Consider the following 19,866-nt stretch of genomic DNA (forward strand, 5'->3'; position numbering starts at 1 on the left):
CGGACCACGGACCGGACTGACGGACCGCGGACCGGACTGACGGACCGCGGACCGGACTGACGGACCGGACTGACGGACCACGGACCGGACTGACGGACCGCGGACCGGACTGACGGACCGGACTGACGGACCACGGACCGGACTGACGGACCGCGGACCGGACTGACGGACCGCGGACCGGACTGACGGACCGCGGACCGGACTGACCTGCTCAGCGCGTTCACATGGGAACTTTAATTCCTCTTTAATTCAGAATTAAAATTAAATCTGATTTAAAATGAGTAAAAATGACCGTGTAAACACCTAATTCTGAATTAAAAATGGCCATTCCCAATTAAACTTAATTCCAAAGTAAGTGGCCGGTTTATTCCCATTTTAAATCTGAATAGAATAATTCCGTGATCATGTTTACACTAGGGCTGGGCGGTACGGACTAAAAAATGTATCACGATCATTTCTGGCATTTATCCCCATAACGATAAAAAAAATACCAATTCAACTCCGTCTTTGTAACTATAAATCTATCTCCACATTCAGTGTTTGGAGCCAAATCACTGCTCTAAAAGATACTAAATGCTAATAAACTACACCAATGGGAATTTTTTTTCCTTCCTTCCTTCCTTCCTTCCTTCCTTCCTTCCTTCCTTCCTTCCTTCCTTCCTTCCTTCCTTCCTTCCTTCCTTCCTTCCTTCCTTCCTTCCTTCCTCCCTCCCTCCCTCCCTCCCTCCCTCCCTCCCTACCAATCAGCTTTACACAAAAACGTCATCAACAGGAATTTATCATTTTTACCACAAGATACAAATTCTTAACGTGGGGAATTTTTTTGATGGTTTATCGTGAACAGTGAAAACAATTTTTTCTCGTAAGTGCAAAATGAAAAATAAATCTCCCCCAGTTCTAACTAATATAGAAACTAATAATTAGTCACTAATATAGAAACTAATAATTAGTAACTAATATAGAAACTAATAATTAGTAACTAATATAGAAACTAATAATTAGTCACTAATATAGAAACTAATAATTAGTAACTAATATAGAAACTAATAATTAGTAACTAATACAGAAACTAATAATTAGTAACTAATATAGAAACTAATAATTAGTCACTAATATAGAAACTAATAATTAGTAACTAATATAGAAACTAATAATTAGTAACTAATACAGAAACTAATAATTAGTAACTAATATAGAAACTAATAATTAGTAACTAATACAGAAACTAATAATTAGTAACTAATACAGAAACTAATAATTAGTAACTAATACAGAAACTAATAATTAGTAACTAATACAGAAACTAATAATTAGTAACTAATATAGAAACTAATAATTAGTAACTAATATAGAAACTAATAATTAGTAACTAATATAGAAACTAATAATTAGTAACTAATATAGAAACTAATAATTAGTAACTAATATAGAAACTAATAATTAGTAACTAATATAGAAACTAATAATTAGTAACTAATATAGAAACTAATAATTAGTAACTAATATAGAAACTAATAATTAGTAACTAATATAGAAACTAATAATTAGTAACTAATATAGAAACTAATAATTAGTAACTAATATAGAAACTAATAATTAGTAACTAATATAGAAACTAATAATTAGTAACTAATATAGAAACTAATAATTAGTAACTAATATAGAAACTAATAATTAGTAACTAATATAGAAACTAATAATTAGTAACTAATATAGAAACTAATAATTAGTAACTAATATAGAAACTAATAATTAGTAACTAATATAGAAACTAATAATTAGTAACTAATATAGAAACTAATAATTAGTAACTAATATAGAAACTAATAATTAGTAACTAATATAGAAACTAATAATTAGTAACTAATATAGAAACTAATAATTAGTAACTAATATAGAAACTAATAATTAGTAACTAATATAGAAACTAATAATTAGTAACTAATATAGAAACTAATAATTAGTAACTAATATAGAAACTAATTAGTAACTAATATAGAAACTAATAATTAGTAACTAATATAGAAACTAATAATTAGTAACTAATATAAAACTAATAATTAGTAACTAATATAGAAACTAATAATTAGTAACTAATATAGAAACTAATAATTAGTAACTAATATAGAAACTAATAATTAGTAACTAATATAAAACTAATAATTAGTAACTAATATAGAAACTAATAATTAGTAACTAATATAAAACTAATAATTAGTAACTAATATAAAACTAATAATTAGTAACTAATATAGAAACTAATAATTAGTAACTAATATAGAAACTAATAATTAGTAACTAATATAGAAACTAATAATTAGTAACTAATATAGAAACTAATAATTAGTAACTAATATAGAAACATGCAGCATGTGTTTCCTTCATTCTAATTGAATTGCGGCTCCAGACATTTTTGTTTTTTGTGTTTTTGGTCCAATATTCAGTACTGGTACTGACCTGGTACCGGTACTGACCTGATACCGGTCCTGACCTGATACTGGTACTAGTACTGACCTGGTACTGGTACTGGTACTAACCTGGTACCGGTCCTGACGGGGCTGGTACTGGTACTGGTACTAACCTGACGGCGGGGCGTGGCTGATGGCGGTACCGGTACTGGTACTAACCTGATACTGGTACCGGTACTGATACTGGTACTAACCTGACGGCGGGGCGTGGCTGATGGCGGTTCCGGGCCGGGCCTCAGCAGGAATGATTCCTCCCCCCGGTACCGAGGGCCCGGTAGCACACAGGTTGATGAGGCCGGGCCCCTTGGGTCCCCCCGGGTCCTTGAGGCCCGGCGGGCCCCCCGGGCCCCCCCCGGGGCCGGGCCTGCGCCGGGCCCCGGCCCCGGGCACGGGCGTGGCCGGCGTCACGTCGGCCGGGGTCCAGTTCAGGTTGGTTCCCTCCTTCTCCGTGGACGAGTCGTCGTCCGAGTCGTCGAACATTCTCTCGCTGCGCCGCTCCGGTTTCCGTGGCGACGGCGGAGACACGGAGTTCAGCCTCTTGGGCCCGGGCCGGCGCCGCGGGCTGGACTCGTCTCCGGACGACGCTCCGCTGGAAACCCGGGACCGGCGGGGGCTGAAGCTGTCGTAGGAGTCGTCGCTGTCGTCGTCCGGCTCCACGTAGGTCAGTCTGGGGTGGTAGAGGTTCTCATCTTTACGACATCTGTCTGGAGGAAACACACGTAATTAACGTTAAGTGATTAACGCTGTCATCGTCCGGCTCCACGTAGGTCAGTCTGGGGTGGTAGAGGTTCTCATCTTTACGACTCCTATCTGAGGGAATAACCAGTTATTAACGTTAAGTGATTAACGCTGTCATCGTCCGGCTCCACGTAGGTCAGTCTGGGGTGGTAGAGGTTCTCATCTTTACGACATCTGTCTGGAGGAAACACACGTTATTAAAGTTAAGTTATTAACGCTGTCATCGTCCGGCTCCACGTAGGTGAGTCTGGGGTGGTAGAGGGATTCCTCCTTACGGTGCTTATCTGAGGGAATATTAACGTTAAGTTATTAACTTAATAACGTTAATAACTTAAGGTTAACGTTATTAAGTTATTAACGTTATTAAGTTTGATTGATCTGATCACGTGTATTGATCCGGCTGATTGATCTGATCACGTGTGTATTGATATGTGATTGATCTGATCACGTGTGTATTGATATGTGATTGATCTGATCACGTGTATTGATCCGGCTGATTGATCTGATCACGTGTGTATTGATATGTGATTGATCTGATCACGTGTGTATTGATATGTGATTGATCTGATCACGTGTGTATTGATATGTGATTGATATGATCACGTGTGTATTGATATGTGATTGATCTGATTAGTGTGTATTGATTGATTGATCTTTACCTCGAACAGAGTCGGTGATCCAGTCTGGAGTCACGATCTTGATGTTGGAATGTTTCAGCGCACAATCAAACTTGGCCTTCAGGAAAACAAACGACAACCGTCGGGTTAGTAAAGAAAAACAAGAAAAACAAACGATAACCGTCGGGTTATTAAAGAAAAACAAACGACAACCGTCGGGTTAGTTCAGGACGCAATGAAAAACCCTGAAATACCAGAAAACACTCCAAGATACCTGGAAATACTCTAAAATACCTGGAAATACTCTAAAATACCTGAAAATACTCTAAAATACCTGAAAATACTCTAAAATACCTGGAAATACTCTAAAATACCTGGAAATACTCTAAAATACCTGGAAATACTCTAAAATACCTGAAAATACTCTAAAATACCTGGAAATACTCTAAAATACCTGGAAATACTCTAAAATACCTGAAAATACTCTAAAATACCTGAAAATACTCTAAAATACCTGAAAATACTAAAATACTCTAAAACCCCTGGAAACACCCCCGGTTACCCATGATGCTCCTCACCCCCGGTTACCCATGATGCCCCTCACCCCCGGTCACCCCCGGTTACCCATGATGCCCCTCACCCCCGGTCACCCCCGGTTACCCATGATGCCACTCACCCCCCGTTACCCATGATGCCCCTCACCCCCGGTCACCCCCGGTTACCCATGATGCCCCTCACCCCCCCCGGTCACCCCCGGTTACCCATGATGCCCCTCACCCCCGGTCACCCCCGGTTACCCATGATGCCACTCACCCCCCGTTACCCATGATGCCCCTCACCCCCGGTCACCCCCGGTTACCCATGATGCCCCTCAACCCCGGTCACCCCCGGTTACCCATGATGCCCCTCACCCCCGGTTACCCATGATGCCCCTCACCCCCGGTCACCCCCGGTTACCCATGATGCCACTCACCCCTCGGGGCTCCTTCACCACCAGGTGCGTGACCTTCTTGTTGAGGTTCAGCTGACACTCGCCCCCGTAGAAGGTGACGTACGCCCACAGGGCGTTGAGGTCGTCAGGAAGCTGCAGGGACATGAGAGTTCAGCAGTGAGGAGTGCTAGCATGGAGTAGCTACGCTACGCTAAGAGTAGCTACGCTATGCTAAGAGTAGCTACGCTACACTAAGTATAGCTACGCAGCCTGGATGCTGAAGGTGACAAGAGTCCTAGCCATAACTAAGAGTAGACGCAGCTTTTTGGGGAAACATCTCTTGCGTCGACTCCTTTTTGGGGAAACGTGTTTCGTGACGATTCCTTTTTGGGGAAACGTCTCTCGTGACGACTCCTTTTTGGGGAAACGTCTTTTGCGACAATTCCTTTTTGGGGAAACGTCTCTTGCGACAATTCCTTTTTGGGGAAACATCTCTTGCAACGCTTCTTTTTTGGGGAAACGTCTTTTGCGACGATTCCTTTTTGGGGAAACGTCTCTTGCGTCGACTCCTTTTTGGGGAAACGTCTCTTGCGACGATTCCTTTTTGGGGAAACGTCTCTTGCAACGACTTTTTTGAGGAAATGTGTCTTGCGACGCTTCCTTTTTTGGGAAATATCTCACGGGACGATTACTTTTTGGGGAAACGTCTCTTGCGTCGACTCCTTTTTGGGGAAACGTGTTTCGCGACGCTTCCTTTTTGGGGAAACGTCTCTTGCGACGCTTCCTTTTTTGGGAAATATCTCCCGGGACGATTCCTTTTTGGGGAAACGTCTCTTGCAACGACTCTTTTTTGAGGAAACCTGTCTTGCGACGCTTCCTTTTTTGGGAAATATCTCCCGGGACGATTCCTTTTTGGGGAAACGTCTCTTGTGACGCTTCTTTTTTGGGGAAACGTGTCTTGCGACTTTCTTTTTGGGGAAACGTCTCTTGCGATGCCTTCTTTTCGGGGAAATGTCTCTTGCGACGATTCCTTTTTGGAGAAACATCTTTTGCGACGCTTCTTTTTTGGGGAAACGTCTTTTGCAACGACTCCTTTTTGGGGAAACGTCTTTTGCAACGACTCCTTTTTGGGGAAACGTCTCTTGCGACGCTTCCTTTTTGGGGAAACGTCTCTCGCGATGCTTCCTTTTTGGGGAAATGTTTAATGTGACGCTTCCTTTTTGGGAAACATCTCCCAGGACGATTACTTTTTGGGGAAACGTCTTTCGCGACGATTCCTTTTTGGGGAAACATCTCTTGCGACTCTTCCTTTTTGGAGAAACATCTTTTGCAACGATTCCTTCTTGGAGAAACATCTTTTGCAACGATTCCTTTTTGGGGAAACGTCTCTTGCGACGCGTCCTTTTTGGGGAAACATCTCTTGCGACGATTCCTTTTTGGGGAAACGTCTCTTGCAACGACTCCTTTTTGGGGAAACGTCTCTTGTTACGATTCCGTTTTGGGGAAACGTCTCTTGCGACGCGTCCTTTTTGGGGAAACGTCTCTTGTTACGATTCCGTTTTGGGGAAACGTCTCTTGCGACGCGTCCTTTTTGGGGAAACATCTCTTGCGACGATTCCTTTTTGGGGAAACGTCTCTTGCAACGACTCCTTTTTGGGGAAACGTCTCTTGCAACGACTCTTTTTTGGGGAAACGTCTCTTGCAACGACTCCTTTTTGGGGAAACGTGTCTTGCGACGCCTTCTTTTTGGGGAAACGTCTCTCGCGACGGTTTCCTTTTTGGGGAAACGTCTCTTGCAATGATTCCTTTTTGGGGAAACGTGTCTTGCGACGCCTTCTTTTTCGGGAAACGTCTCTCGCGACGATTCCTTTTTGGGGAAACGTGTCTTGCGACGCCTTCTTTTTCGGGAAACGTCTCTTGCGACGCTTCCTTTTTGGGGAAACGTCTCTTGCGACGCTTCCTTTTTGGGGAAACGTCTCTCGCGATGCTTCCTTTTTGGGGAAATGTTTAATGTGACGCTTCCTTTTTGGGAAACATCTCCCAGGACGATTACTTTTTGGGGAAACGTCTTTCGCGACTCTTCCTTTTTGGAGAAACATCTTTTGCAACGATTCCTTCTTGGAGAAACATCTTTTGCAACGATTCCTTTTTGGGGAAACGTCTCTTGTTACGATTCCGTTTTGGGGAAACGTCTCTTGCGACGCGTCCTTTTTGGGGAAACATCTCTTGCGACACTTCCTTTTTGGGGAAACATCTCTTGCGACACTTCCTTTTTGGGGAAACGTCTCTTGCAACGACTCCTTTTTGGGGAAACGTCTCTTGCAACGACTCTTTTTTGGGGAAACGTCTCTTGCGACGCCTTCTTTTTGGGGAAACGTGTCTTGCGACGCCTTCTTTTTGGGGAAACGTCTCTCGCGACGGTTTCCTTTTTGGGGAAACGTCTCTTGCAATGATTCCTTTTTGGGGAAACGTGTCTTGCGACGCCTTCTTTTTCGGGAAACGTCTCTCGCGACGATTCCTTTTTGGGGAAACGTCTCTTGCAATGATTCCTTTTTGGGGAAACGTGTCTTGCGACGCCTTCTTTTTGGGGAAACGTCTCTTGCAACGCTTCCTTTTTGGGGAAACGTGTCTTGCGACGATTCCTTTTTGGGGCAACGCCCCTTGTTACGATTCCTTTTTGGGGAAACGTCTACCGCGACTATTCCTTTTTGGGGAAACGTCTACCGCAACACTTCCTTTATGGGAAACTTTCACATGAAACGACAACGGACATGTGGGACAGTCTAGCGTCTACTGTCTGAGGCTGGAATACTTACCCGAGGGAGACACGCCGTCACTCCGAAGAAGATCTGTCCAGATTCCGGAGAGAAGCCGGTAACTCTGAGGGAATCGAGGTCAAAGGAAATACTGACAGGAAGTGGAACCTGAGGAGAACCTGAGGAGAACCTGAGGAGAACCTGAGGAGAACCTGAGGAGAACCTGAGGAGAACCTGAGGAAAACCTGAGGAGAACCTGAGGAGAACCTGAGGAGAACCTGAGGAGAACCTGAGGAGGACCTGAGGAGGACCTGAGGAGAACCTGAGGAGAACCTGAGGAGGACCTGAGGAGAACCTGAGGAGAACCTGAGGAGAACCTGAGGAGAACCTGAGGAAAACCTGAGGAAAACCTGAGGAAAACCTGAGGAGAACCTGAGGAGAACCTGAGGAGAACCTGAGGAGAACCTGAGGAGAACCTGAGGAGAACCTGAGGAGAACCTGAGGAAGGACCTTAGGAGAACCTGAGGAGAACCTGAGGAGAACCTGAGGAGAACCTGAGGACCTGAGGAAGGACCTTAGGAGAACCTGAGGAGAACCTGAGGAGAACCTGAGGAGAACCTGAGGAGAACCTGAGGAGAACCTGAGGAGAACCTGAGGAGAACCTGAGGAGAACCTGAGGAAAACCTGAGGAGAACCTGAGGAAAACCTGAGTAGAACCTGAGGAGAACCTGAGGAGAACCTGAGTAAAACCTGAGGAGAACCTGAGTAAAACCTGAGGAGAACCTGAGGAGAACCTGAGGAGAACCTGAGGAGAACCTGAGGAGAACCTGAGGAGAACCTGAGGAGAACCTGAGGAGAACCTGAGGAGAACCTGAGGAAAACCTGAGGAGAACCTGAGGAGAACCTGAGGAGAACCTGAGGAGAACCTGAGGAGAACCTGAGGAGAACCTGAGGGGAACCTGAGGAGAACCTGAGGAGAACCTGAGGAGAACCTGAGGAAGGACCTTAGGAGAACCTGAGGAGAACCTGAGGAGAACCTGAGGAGAACCTGAGGAGAACCTGAGGAAAACCTGAGGGGAACCTGAGGAGAACCTGAGGAGAACCTGAGGAGAACCTGAGGAGAACCTGAGGAGAACCTGAGGGGAACCTGAGGAGAACCTGAGGAGAACCTGAGGGGAACCTGAGGAGAACCTGAGGAGAACCTGAGGAAGGACCTTAGGAGAACCTGAGGAGAACTTGAGGAGAACCTGAGGGGAACCTGAGGAGAACCTGAGGAGAACCTGAGGGGAACCTGAGGAGAACCTGAGGAGAACCTGAGGAGAACCTGAGGAAGGACCTTAGGAGAACCTGAGGAGAACCTGAGGAGAACCTGAGGAGAACCTGAGGAGAACCTGAGGAAGGACCTTAGGAGAACCTGAGGAGAACCTGAGGAGAACCTGAGGGGAACCTGAGGAGAACCTGAGGAGAACCTGAGGAAGGACCTTAGGAGAACCTGAGGAGAACCTGAGGAGGACCTGAGGAGAACCTGAGGAGAACCTGAGGAAGGACCTTAGGAGAACCTGAGGAGAACCTGAGGAGAACCTGAGGAGAACCTGAGGAGAACTGCTAGCTGCTAGCTAACTAGCTGGTGCTAGCTACGACAATGTAGCTTCATTAATACGACAGCGTAGCTACAGCGTAGCTTTGATAAGATTCACCACAGAGTAAGGGCTGGAGCAGAGCAGGACCAGCAGGACCAGCAGGAATTCTGGAAGATTCCTGGAAGGATACGGTAGCAGGTCTCCACATCGCACCGACAGGATCACCCAGGACGGCTGCAGGAGAAACCAGCGGTTAGAAACCAGCGGTTAGAAACCAGCGGTTAGAAACCAACGGTTAGAAACCAGCGGTTAGAAACCAACGGTTAGAAACCAGCGGTTAGAAACCAGCGGTTAGAAACCAGAGGTTAGAAACCAGCGGTTAGAAACCAGCGGTTAGAAACCAGCGGTTAGAAACCAACGGTTAGAAACCAGCGGTTAGAAACCAGCGGTTAGTCCAACATTCCCAACATTCCCAACATTCAGACTGTCAGGAACCAGCGGTTAGTCTGGGTGTAGTCTGGGTGTAGTCAGGGTGTCTCACCTTCACCACCGGCAGGTCGAACACCTCCCGGGACTCTCCCACCTCTGGGTTGTCTCCGTCCTCAGCGATGATGTGGGAGGCCAGAGCGTTGTAGGAAACTTCCTTCCCCTTCCCCGCCTTCAGCAGCTGCACCACCTGAAAATACAACACCGTCACCAGCTGAAATAACAACACCTTCAGCAGCTGCACCACCTGAAATAACAACACCTTCAGCAGCTGCACCACCTGAAATAACAACACCGTCACCACCTGAAATAACAACACCTTCAGCAGCTGCACCACCTGATAATAACTACACCTTCAGCAGCTGCACCACCTGAAATAACTACACCTTCAGCAGCTGCACCACCTGAAATAACTACACCTTCAGCAGCTGCACCACCTGAAAATACAACACCGTCACCACCTGAAATAACTACACCTTCAGCAGCTGCACCACCTGAAAATACAACACTGTCACCACCTGCTACACCCCACCAGAAACACCCATAATAACAACACCTTCAGCAGCTGCTAGGAGTGGGCAAAAATATCGTTATGGCAATATATCGCGATACTTTTCCAGCCGATTCAATATCAATATTAAAGATTTGAATTTTTTTTTTTTCTTTTTTTCTATCCCCCAGTGCTCCTACCTAAGCTACAGTCCTGGGCATTAACACTCTCTACCAACCCTGGGAGTTCCTGCACTGAGCTCAGGTTTTATTTCATTTTATAATTTATTTTTTATATAACACAATTGCCTGTCCTTAAAAAGTAAAAATAATGGACAGAGGTTTATTTATTTATGGATTTATATCTATACTGACTGATCACTGTGCCTGTCCTTGGTTTTAGTTCCATCTTTCTTGTGTTTATTATCATTTGCCACATAATTAAAGCAACCTCATACTAAATTTAATGTTAATTTCATATGATGTAAATAATATGAAAAACATATACAAATATGTTGTAACTTTAGCTTGTATAGTTATAATAAAACATTGTTTTGACTCAGTTTGTCCCATGAATTGTCACTATAATCTGATGAACTCTGATGTTAAGATCCATCACTATCATCTGATGTACATTTATACAACTGGGATGTTAAGATCCATCACTATCATCTGATGTACATTTATACAACTCTGATTTTAAGATCCATCACTATCATCTGATGTACATTTATACAACTGGGATTTTAAGATCCATCACTATCATCTGATGTACATTTATACAACTGTTTAAGATCCATCACTATCATCTGATGTACATTTATACAACTGTTAAGATCCATCACTATCATCTGATGTACATTTATACAACTGTTAAGATCCATCACTATCATCTGATGTACATTTATACAACTGTTTAAGATCCATCACTATCATCTGATGTACATTTATACAACTGTTAAGATCCATCACTATCATCTGATGTACATTTATACAACTGTTAAGATCCATCACTATCATCTGATGTACATTTATACAACTCTGATTTAAGATCCATCACTATCACCTGATGTACATTTATACAACTCTGATTTAAGATCCATCACTATCACCTGATGTACATTTATACAACTGTTAAGATCCATCACTATCATCTGATGTTCATTTATACAACTGTTTAAGATCCATCACTATCATCTGATGTACATTTATACAACTCTGATTTAAGATCCATCACTATCATCTGATGTACATTTATACAACTGTTAAGATCCATCACTATCATCTGATGTACATTTATACAACTGTTTAAGATCCATCACTATCATCTGATGTACATTTATACAACTGTTTAAGATCCATCACTATCATCTGATGTACATTTATACAACTGTTAAGATTCATCACTATCATCTGATGTACATTTATACAACTGTTAAGATCCATCACTATCATCTGATGTACATTTATACAACTCTGATTTTAAGATCCATCACTATCATCTGATGTACATTTATACAACTCTGATTTAAGATCCATCACTATCATCTGATGTACATTTATACAACTCTGATTTAAGATCCATCACTATCATCTGATGTACATTTATACAACTCTGATTTAAGATCCATCACTATCATCTGATGTACATTTATACAACTCTGATTTAAGATCCATCACTATCATCTGATGTACATTTATACAACTGTTAAGATCCATCACTATCATCTGATGTACATTTATACAACTCTGATTTAAAGATCCATCACTATCATCTGATGTACATTTATACAACTCTGATTTTAAGATGTGTAATGCATTTTTAAATTTTTCGGTGAACTATGTAGAATATAATAATCGGGATATCGCAATGTGTATCGTATCGTGGCTCAAGTATCGTGATGCGTATCGTATCGTGAGGTCCTTCCCAATACCCACCCCTAGCAGCTGCACCACCTGAAAATACAACACCGTCACCACCTGCACCACCTGAAAATACAACACCTTCACCACCTGAAAATACAACACCGTCAGCAGCTGCACCACCTGAAAATACAACACCGTCAGCAGCTGCACCACCTGAAAATAACAACACCGTCACCACCTGAAAATACAACACCTTCAGCAGCTGCACCACCTGATAATAACAACACCGTCAGCAGCTGAAATAACTACACCTTCAGCAGCTGCACCACCTGAAAATAACAACACCGTCAGCAGCTGCACCACCTGAAAATACAACACCTTCAGCAGCTGCACCACCTGAAAATAACAACACCTTCACCACCGTCACCACCTGAAAATACAACACCTTCAGCAGCTGCACCACCTGATAATAACAACACCGTCACCACCTGCACCACCTGAAAATAACAACACCGTCAGCACCTGCACCACCTGATAATACAACACCATCACCACCTGAAAATAACAACACCTTCACCACCGTCACCACCTGAAAATACAACACCTTCAGCAGCTGCACCACCTGAAAATACAACACCTTCAGCAGCTGCACCACCTGAAAATAACAACACCGTCAGCACCTGATAATAACAACACCGTCAGCAGCTGCACCACCTGAAAATACAACACCGTCACCACCTGAAAATACAACACCTTCAGCAGCTGCACCACCTGAAAATAACAACACCGTCAGCACCTGATAATAACAACACCGTCAGCAGCTGCACCACCTGAAAATACAACACCGTCACCACCTGAAAATACAACACCTTCAGCAGCTGCACCACCTGATAATAACAACACCGTCAGCAGCTGAAATAACTACACCTTCAGCAGCTGCACCACCTGATAATAACAACACCGTCAGCAGCTGCACCACCTGAAAATACAACACCTTCAGCAGCTGCACCACCTGAAAATAACAACACCGTCAGCACCTGATAATAACAACACCGTCAGCAGCTGCACCACCTGAAAATACAACACCGTCACCACCTGAAAATACAACACCTTCAGCAGCTGCACCACCTGAAAATAACAACACCGTCAGCACCTGATAATAACAACACCGTCAGCAGCTGCACCACCTGAAAATACAACACCGTCACCACCTGAAAATACAACACCTTCAGCAGCTGCACCACCTGATAATAACAACACCGTCAGCAGCTGAAATAACTACACCTTCAGCAGCTGCGCCACCTGAAAATAACAACACCGTCAGCAGCTGCACCACCTGAAAATACAACACCTTCAGCAGCTGCACCACCTGATAATAACAACACCGTCACCACCTGCACCACCTGAAAATAACTACACCTTCAGCAGCTGCACCACCTGAAAATAACAACACCGTCAGCACCTGATAATAACAACACCGTCAGCAGCTGCACCACCTGAAAATAACAACACCGTCAGCAGCTGCACCACCTGATAATAACAACACCGTCAGCAGCTGCACCACCTGATAATAACAACACCGTCAGCAGCTGCACCACCTGATAATAACAACACCTTCACCACCTGCACCACCTGAAAATAACAACACCGTCACCACCTGCACCACCTGAAATAACAACACCGTCACCACCTGATAATACAACACCTTCAGCAGCTGCACCACCTGAAAATAACAACACCGTCACCACCTGCACCACCTGAAAATAACAACACCTTCACCACCGTCACCACCTGAAAATACAACACCTTCAGCAGCTGCACCACCTGAAAATAACAACACCGTCACCACCTGCACCACCTGAAAATAACAACACCTTCACCACCGTCACCACCTGAAAATACAACACCGTCACCACCTGCACCACCTGAAAATAACAACACCGTCAGCACCTGCACCACCTGATAATACAACACCGTCACCACCTGAAAATAACAACACCTTCACCACCGTCACCACCTGAAAATACAACACCTTCAGCAGCTGCACCACCTGAAAATAACAACACCGTCAGCAGCTGCACCACCTGATAATAACAACACCGTCAGCAGCTGCACCACCTGATAATAACAACACCGTCAGCAGCTGCACCACCTGATAATAACAACACCGTCAGCAGCTGCACCACCTGAAAATAACAACACCGTCAGCAGCTGCACCACCTGAAAATAACAACACCGTCAGCAGCTGCACCACCTGAAAATAACAACACCGTCAGCAGCTGCACCACCTGAAAATACAACACCTTCACCACCTGAAAATAACAACACCTTCAGCAGCTGCACCACCTGAAAATAACACAGTCAGCAGCTGCACCACCTGATAATAACAACACCTTCACCACCTGAAAATAACAACACCGTCAGCAGCTGCACCACCTGGAAATAACAACACCGTCAGCAGCTGCACCACCTGAAAATAACAACACCGTCAGCAGCTGCACCACCTGAAAATAACAACACCGTCAGCAGCTGCACCACCTGAAAATAACACCGTCAGCAGCTGCACCACCTGATAATAACACCGTCACCACCTGCACCACCTGATAATAACACCGTCACCACCCGATAATAACAACACCGTCAGCAGCTGCACCACCTGAAAATAACACAGTCAGCAGCTGCACCACCTGATAATAACAACACCTTCACCACCTGCACCACCTGAAAATAACAACACCTTCACCACCTGATAATAACAACACCTTCACCACCTGCACCACCTGAAAATAACAACACCTTCAGCAGCTGCACCACCTGATAATAACAACACCTTCACCACCTGCACCACCTGAAAATAACAACACCGTCAGCAGCTGCACCACCTGATAATAACAACACCTTCACCACCTGCACCACCTGAAAATAACAACACCGTCACCACCTGATAATACAACACCTTCAGCAGCTGCACCACCTGAAAATAACAACACCGTCACCACCTGCACCACCTGAAATAACAACACCTTCAGCAGCTGCACCACCTGAAAATAACAACACCTTCACCACCGTCACCACCTGAAAATACAACACCTTCAGCAGCTGCACCACCTGAAAATAACACCGTCACCACCTGCACCACCTGATAATAACACCGTCACCACCTGCACCACCTGATAATAACACCGTCACCACCTGCACCACCTGATAATAACACCGTCACCACCTGCTACACCTGAAAATAACACCGTCAGCAGCTGCACCACCTGAAAATAACACAGTCAGCAGCTGCACCACCTGATAATAACAACACCTTCACCACCTGCACCACCTGAAAATAACAACACCTTCACCACCTGATAATAACAACACCTTCACCACCTGAAAATAACAACACCTTCACCACCTGAAAATACAACACCTTCACCACCTGAAAATAACAACACCTTCACCACCTGATAATAACAACACCTTCACCACCTGAAAATAACAACACCTTCACCACCTGATAATAACAACACCTTCACCACCTGAAAATAACAACACCTTCACCACCTGATAATAACAACACCTTCACCACCTGAAAATAACAACACCTTCACCACCTGATAATAACAACACCTTCACCACCTGAAAATAACAACACCTTCACCACCTGATAATAACAACACCTTCACCACCTGATAATAACAACACCTTCACCACCTGATAATAACAACACCTTCACCACCTGAAAATAACAACACCTTCACCACCTGATAATAACAACACCTTCACCACCTGAAAATAACAACACCTTCACCACCTGATAATAACAACACCTTCACCACCTGAAAATAACAACACCTTCACCACCTGAAAATAACAACACCGTCAGCAGCTGCACCACCTGATAATAACAACACCGTCAGCACCTGCACCACCTGATAATAACAACACCGTCAGCACCTGATACACCTGAAAATAACAACACCGTCAGCAGCTGCACCACCTGATAATAACTACACCGTCAGCAGCTGCACCACCTGATAATAACAACACCGTCACCACCTGCACCACCTGAAAATAACACCTGCACCACCCGATAATAACAACACCGTCAGCAGCTGCACCACCTGAAAATAACAACACCGTCACCACCTGCACCACCTGAAAATAACACCTGCACCACCCGATAATAATGACACCGTCAGCAGCTGCACCACCTGAAAATAACAACACCGTCACCACCTGCACCACCTGAAAATAACAACACCGTCAGCAGCTGCACCACCTGATAATAACAACACCGTCACCACCTGAAAATAACAACACCGTCAGCAGCTGCACCACCTGATAATAACAACACCGTCACCACCTGAAAATAACAACACCGTCAGCAGCTGCACCACCTGATAATAACAACACCGTCACCACCTGAAAATAACAACACCGTCAGCAGCTCCGTTGTCAGCTGTTACACCGCTAACTGCACGCGACAGCGTCAGCGTCAAAAACAATTCCATGTCTTTATTTTCTATGGGACTGTCCTAACTGGACGAGCTTCATCCTAACCCACGATAGGACTGGATGTGCTCGGTTTGTTTGTATCTAGATTTCAATAAAAATAAATAAAAAAAACTATTTAAAACAAGGTCGTAGTTCACAACCAATCAGCCGTAAATAAGGACGTAAATTAGTAAATAAATAATTTAAACTAGTAAATAAATAAATAAACAAACTAGTAAATAAATCCTTTAAACTAGTTAATAAATAAATAAACTAGTAAATAAATCATTTAAACTAGTAAGTAAATCCTAGTTTTATTTAATAGTTTATATTATTAGTTTTATTTATTTTAGTTTTATTTTAATACTAGTTTTCCCGCGACCTGAGCGCGCCTTCTGACGTCACACAGAGCGCGGGGGTTCCGGGTCAATAAAACACTAAAACTAAATAAACCCATATAAATGTTTTATCTGCTGCTCTGGGTGCCGGGGGACTGGGGGACTGGGGGACCGGGACCCGGCCCCCCAGTCCCCCAGTCCCCCGGCACCGGTCCCGGTCCCGTCCCCCCGGTCCCCCGGCCCCTGGCACCAGCCCCCCGGCCCCCCGGCCCCGGGCACCAGCCCCCCGGCCGAGTCCCGCTCTGACAGGCGGTTAGCATGTAGCTGCTAACTAGCTGCTAACCAGCTCCCCCCATAGAGAATGAACGGTTAGCATGTAGCTGCTAACTAGCAGCTAACCAGCTCCATGGAGGATGAAGGAGGGTTAAAGATGGCGGCCGGTCCGCGGGTTCCCGCCTCTCACCTGCGGGTCGATGTCTCCCACCACGTAGAACTTGACGTCCCTGAAGAGCTCGGGGGGAACGAGCAGCGGCTCCTCGGCCATGGCGGAGCGGGAGTAGGGGCTCCTGGAGCAGTAAATGCGGGGACTGGAGCGGTAATTGCGGGGACTAGCGGGTCCTGGAGCGACGCCGTCCGGCTGCAGTGACGGACGGACGGGGGAGAAGCTGCTGAAGGTCGGGGGGGGACCGACACCAGGAATAATCACTGTTTTAGGGTTTTATTCACCTTTATCATCTCACTCTCATGGCTCTTGAAATGTTTAAAATGATTAAAGTGTGTTTTGTCGACAACATGTATGTTCCACGTGAATGTAAATAGAAATATGATTGTTTGGTGCGAAGGAATCCCCCCCCACTCGATGGTACATCCCTGTCTTTATTTACTGTTTCTAACTTTATTTATACAAACAGCTGACACACACACAAATATATACTTCATTTTTATTTATACTTTATTTATACAGTCATCTGACACACATATATACATATAGATACTATATTTTTATTTATAGTTTATTTATAGTTTATTTATATATATATATATATATATATATATATATATATATATATATATATATATATATATATATATATATATGTAAGATGATCGATATTGCAAAATATTGTTGCGCTCTCTGCTGCAATAAATAATCGATAACTGACAGCATATATTGATATTTTATTCCAACACATAATGGATTTACGTGGTTGTCACCGCACTTTTGTTCATGCACTTTAATTATTTCAGCTGTTCAGAGTTTACATTTACCGACTAGCAGCAGTGAGGAATTTTTTTTTTTTTTTTTTTTTAGTTTTTGTTTCCTGGTGAAATAAAGGTTAAAGAAAAAAAAGAAAAAAAATATATATACATACATTTTATTTTATTTCTATTTTGTACATGTAAAAGACAACAATTAAAGAGAAGATAAGAAAACAAAACAACAAAACAAAAGTTTCATACTTTAACACTTCATAACTTAATTACATGTGGAAAAAGGAGTAGGAAGAAGTTTAAACTTATTTAATCCTACCCCCATTCACTAATCATTTATTAACACGTATTTATAATAACAATACTATAATTATACTATAACTATACTATAATGTTCTGTAATGTTATACACGTTGCTTTGGATAAAAGCGTCTGCTAAATAACCATTTACCTGTACAGTTACGGGTGACGACTTATTCTTTAACTTCTGCTCATGTTAGGTTTGACTACCAATAACACATTACATACATTATAACCTAATTCTGGGTTAAATGTGTTATTTTATCTGCCTTTAATGGAAATGCGTTTATATTATAACACACTGATCAGGTTTAATCAGAATACTGATTTAAAACCAATCACAGCTGTTTTCCAGGGTCAAAATGAACCGGTGTGACTGTTTATAAAAGTTTAAACAGAGTTTAATGAAAGTAGTCATGATTATATTTGCAAAAAACATAATATGGAACCAATAATGTGATTATTGTGACAACTAGACAACAGAAATCCTTCTGTCTGACATCAAATGAATAAGATATAAATCATTTTTCATGTTTGTAACTGTTCCTTCCTGCGGTGAACTAGTAACGTTCCTAGTCTGACCGTTTTCAGACAGACCCGTGCAGCTCCGGCGACGCCAACGGTTACCATGCCAACGGTTACCATGCCAACGACGTTAACGGTTACCATGCCAACGGTTACCATGCCAACGGTTACCATGCCAACGGTTACCATGCCAACGACGTTAACGGTTACCATGCCAACGACGTTAACGGTTACCATGCCAACGACGTTAACGGTTACCATGCCAACGGAGCTTGGTAAATCTTTGTCTGTAAGTAAGGACATGTTATATTGTTAAGTATACTGTGATTTGTAGTGTATACACTTACTCACCGTTCAAGTTTGGTTGTTATTTATTAACGTAGTTTGTCACCTTTACCGTTTTATCGTGGCAGCGCAGTGTTTTTATTTGTCCACCAGAGGGCGCCAGTTAGTCTGTCACAGCCGATTTAGTTTTATTTATCTGTTTAAAGCAGCACAACATAACTTTCAGCTTTTCTGAGTTTGGCGGCATCTTTTGGACAAAAGCGGTAGTGCTTTATTATTATTATTAGTGTTTTACCAGAAAGAACACTACGTTTCCCATGAGCACCAGCGCGTACTGCCGGAAAACTCCTGTCCCGTCGCTGCATTTGTTTTGATGAGAGGAGACTGGACGCTTTTCTGTTTCACCAAGTGAACAGACGGAACGCAAAAAAAAGATGTTAAACTGCTGGAAAGGAACTGGAATTTACCGGGAACCTTAAACAAGGAAGCCAGGGAGCAGTATATGGAGAAAATAATGATTATTAACGGTCTGGATCCATATGAAATCACTACTAAAGAGTGGAACTCCTCGTCGGAGCTGCACTCTTTAGAAGGATTTACTGCCGCAGTTCTGCACAACCCACGTCTTAGACTACCTTGTTTAGGAGTGTTTGGCAGCTGCTTTGGTAAATGTTTGACTCGCCATGTGTTTCAATAAATTAGTATAATAGTACAACATACAGTACATGTTTTGTATTACTCTTACTTTTCTTTTCTTTTTTTTGACTGCTATATTATGCTGAAGAGGCTC

General features: G+C 43.4%; 1 protein-coding gene across 1 annotated transcript in view; it reads right to left on the reverse strand.

Moving 5' to 3' along the window:
* paxip1 (PAX interacting (with transcription-activation domain) protein 1) overlaps positions 1-17,400 on the reverse strand; it is a 54,349-nt gene extending 36,949 nt beyond the window's left edge. Inside the window, exons 1-7 of the mRNA XM_061731503.1 lie at positions 17,218-17,400; positions 9,632-9,766; positions 9,281-9,324; positions 7,571-7,634; positions 4,797-4,907; positions 3,866-3,941; positions 2,663-3,172 (exon numbers count right to left, since the gene is read on the reverse strand). Of these exons, the coding sequence (XP_061587487.1) occupies positions 2,663-3,172; positions 3,866-3,941; positions 4,797-4,907; positions 7,571-7,634; positions 9,281-9,324; positions 9,632-9,766; positions 17,218-17,298 (1,021 nt within the window). The 5' untranslated portion in view covers positions 17,299-17,400. The remainder of the gene's footprint in view (positions 1-2,662; positions 3,173-3,865; positions 3,942-4,796; positions 4,908-7,570; positions 7,635-9,280; positions 9,325-9,631; positions 9,767-17,217) is intronic.
* Positions 17,401-19,866: the final 2,466 nt, after the last annotated feature.

Source organism: Cololabis saira, chromosome 10, assembly GCF_033807715.1.
Source record: "Cololabis saira isolate AMF1-May2022 chromosome 10, fColSai1.1, whole genome shotgun sequence".
Classification (NCBI taxonomy): domain Eukaryota; kingdom Metazoa; phylum Chordata; class Actinopteri; order Beloniformes; family Belonidae; genus Cololabis; species Cololabis saira.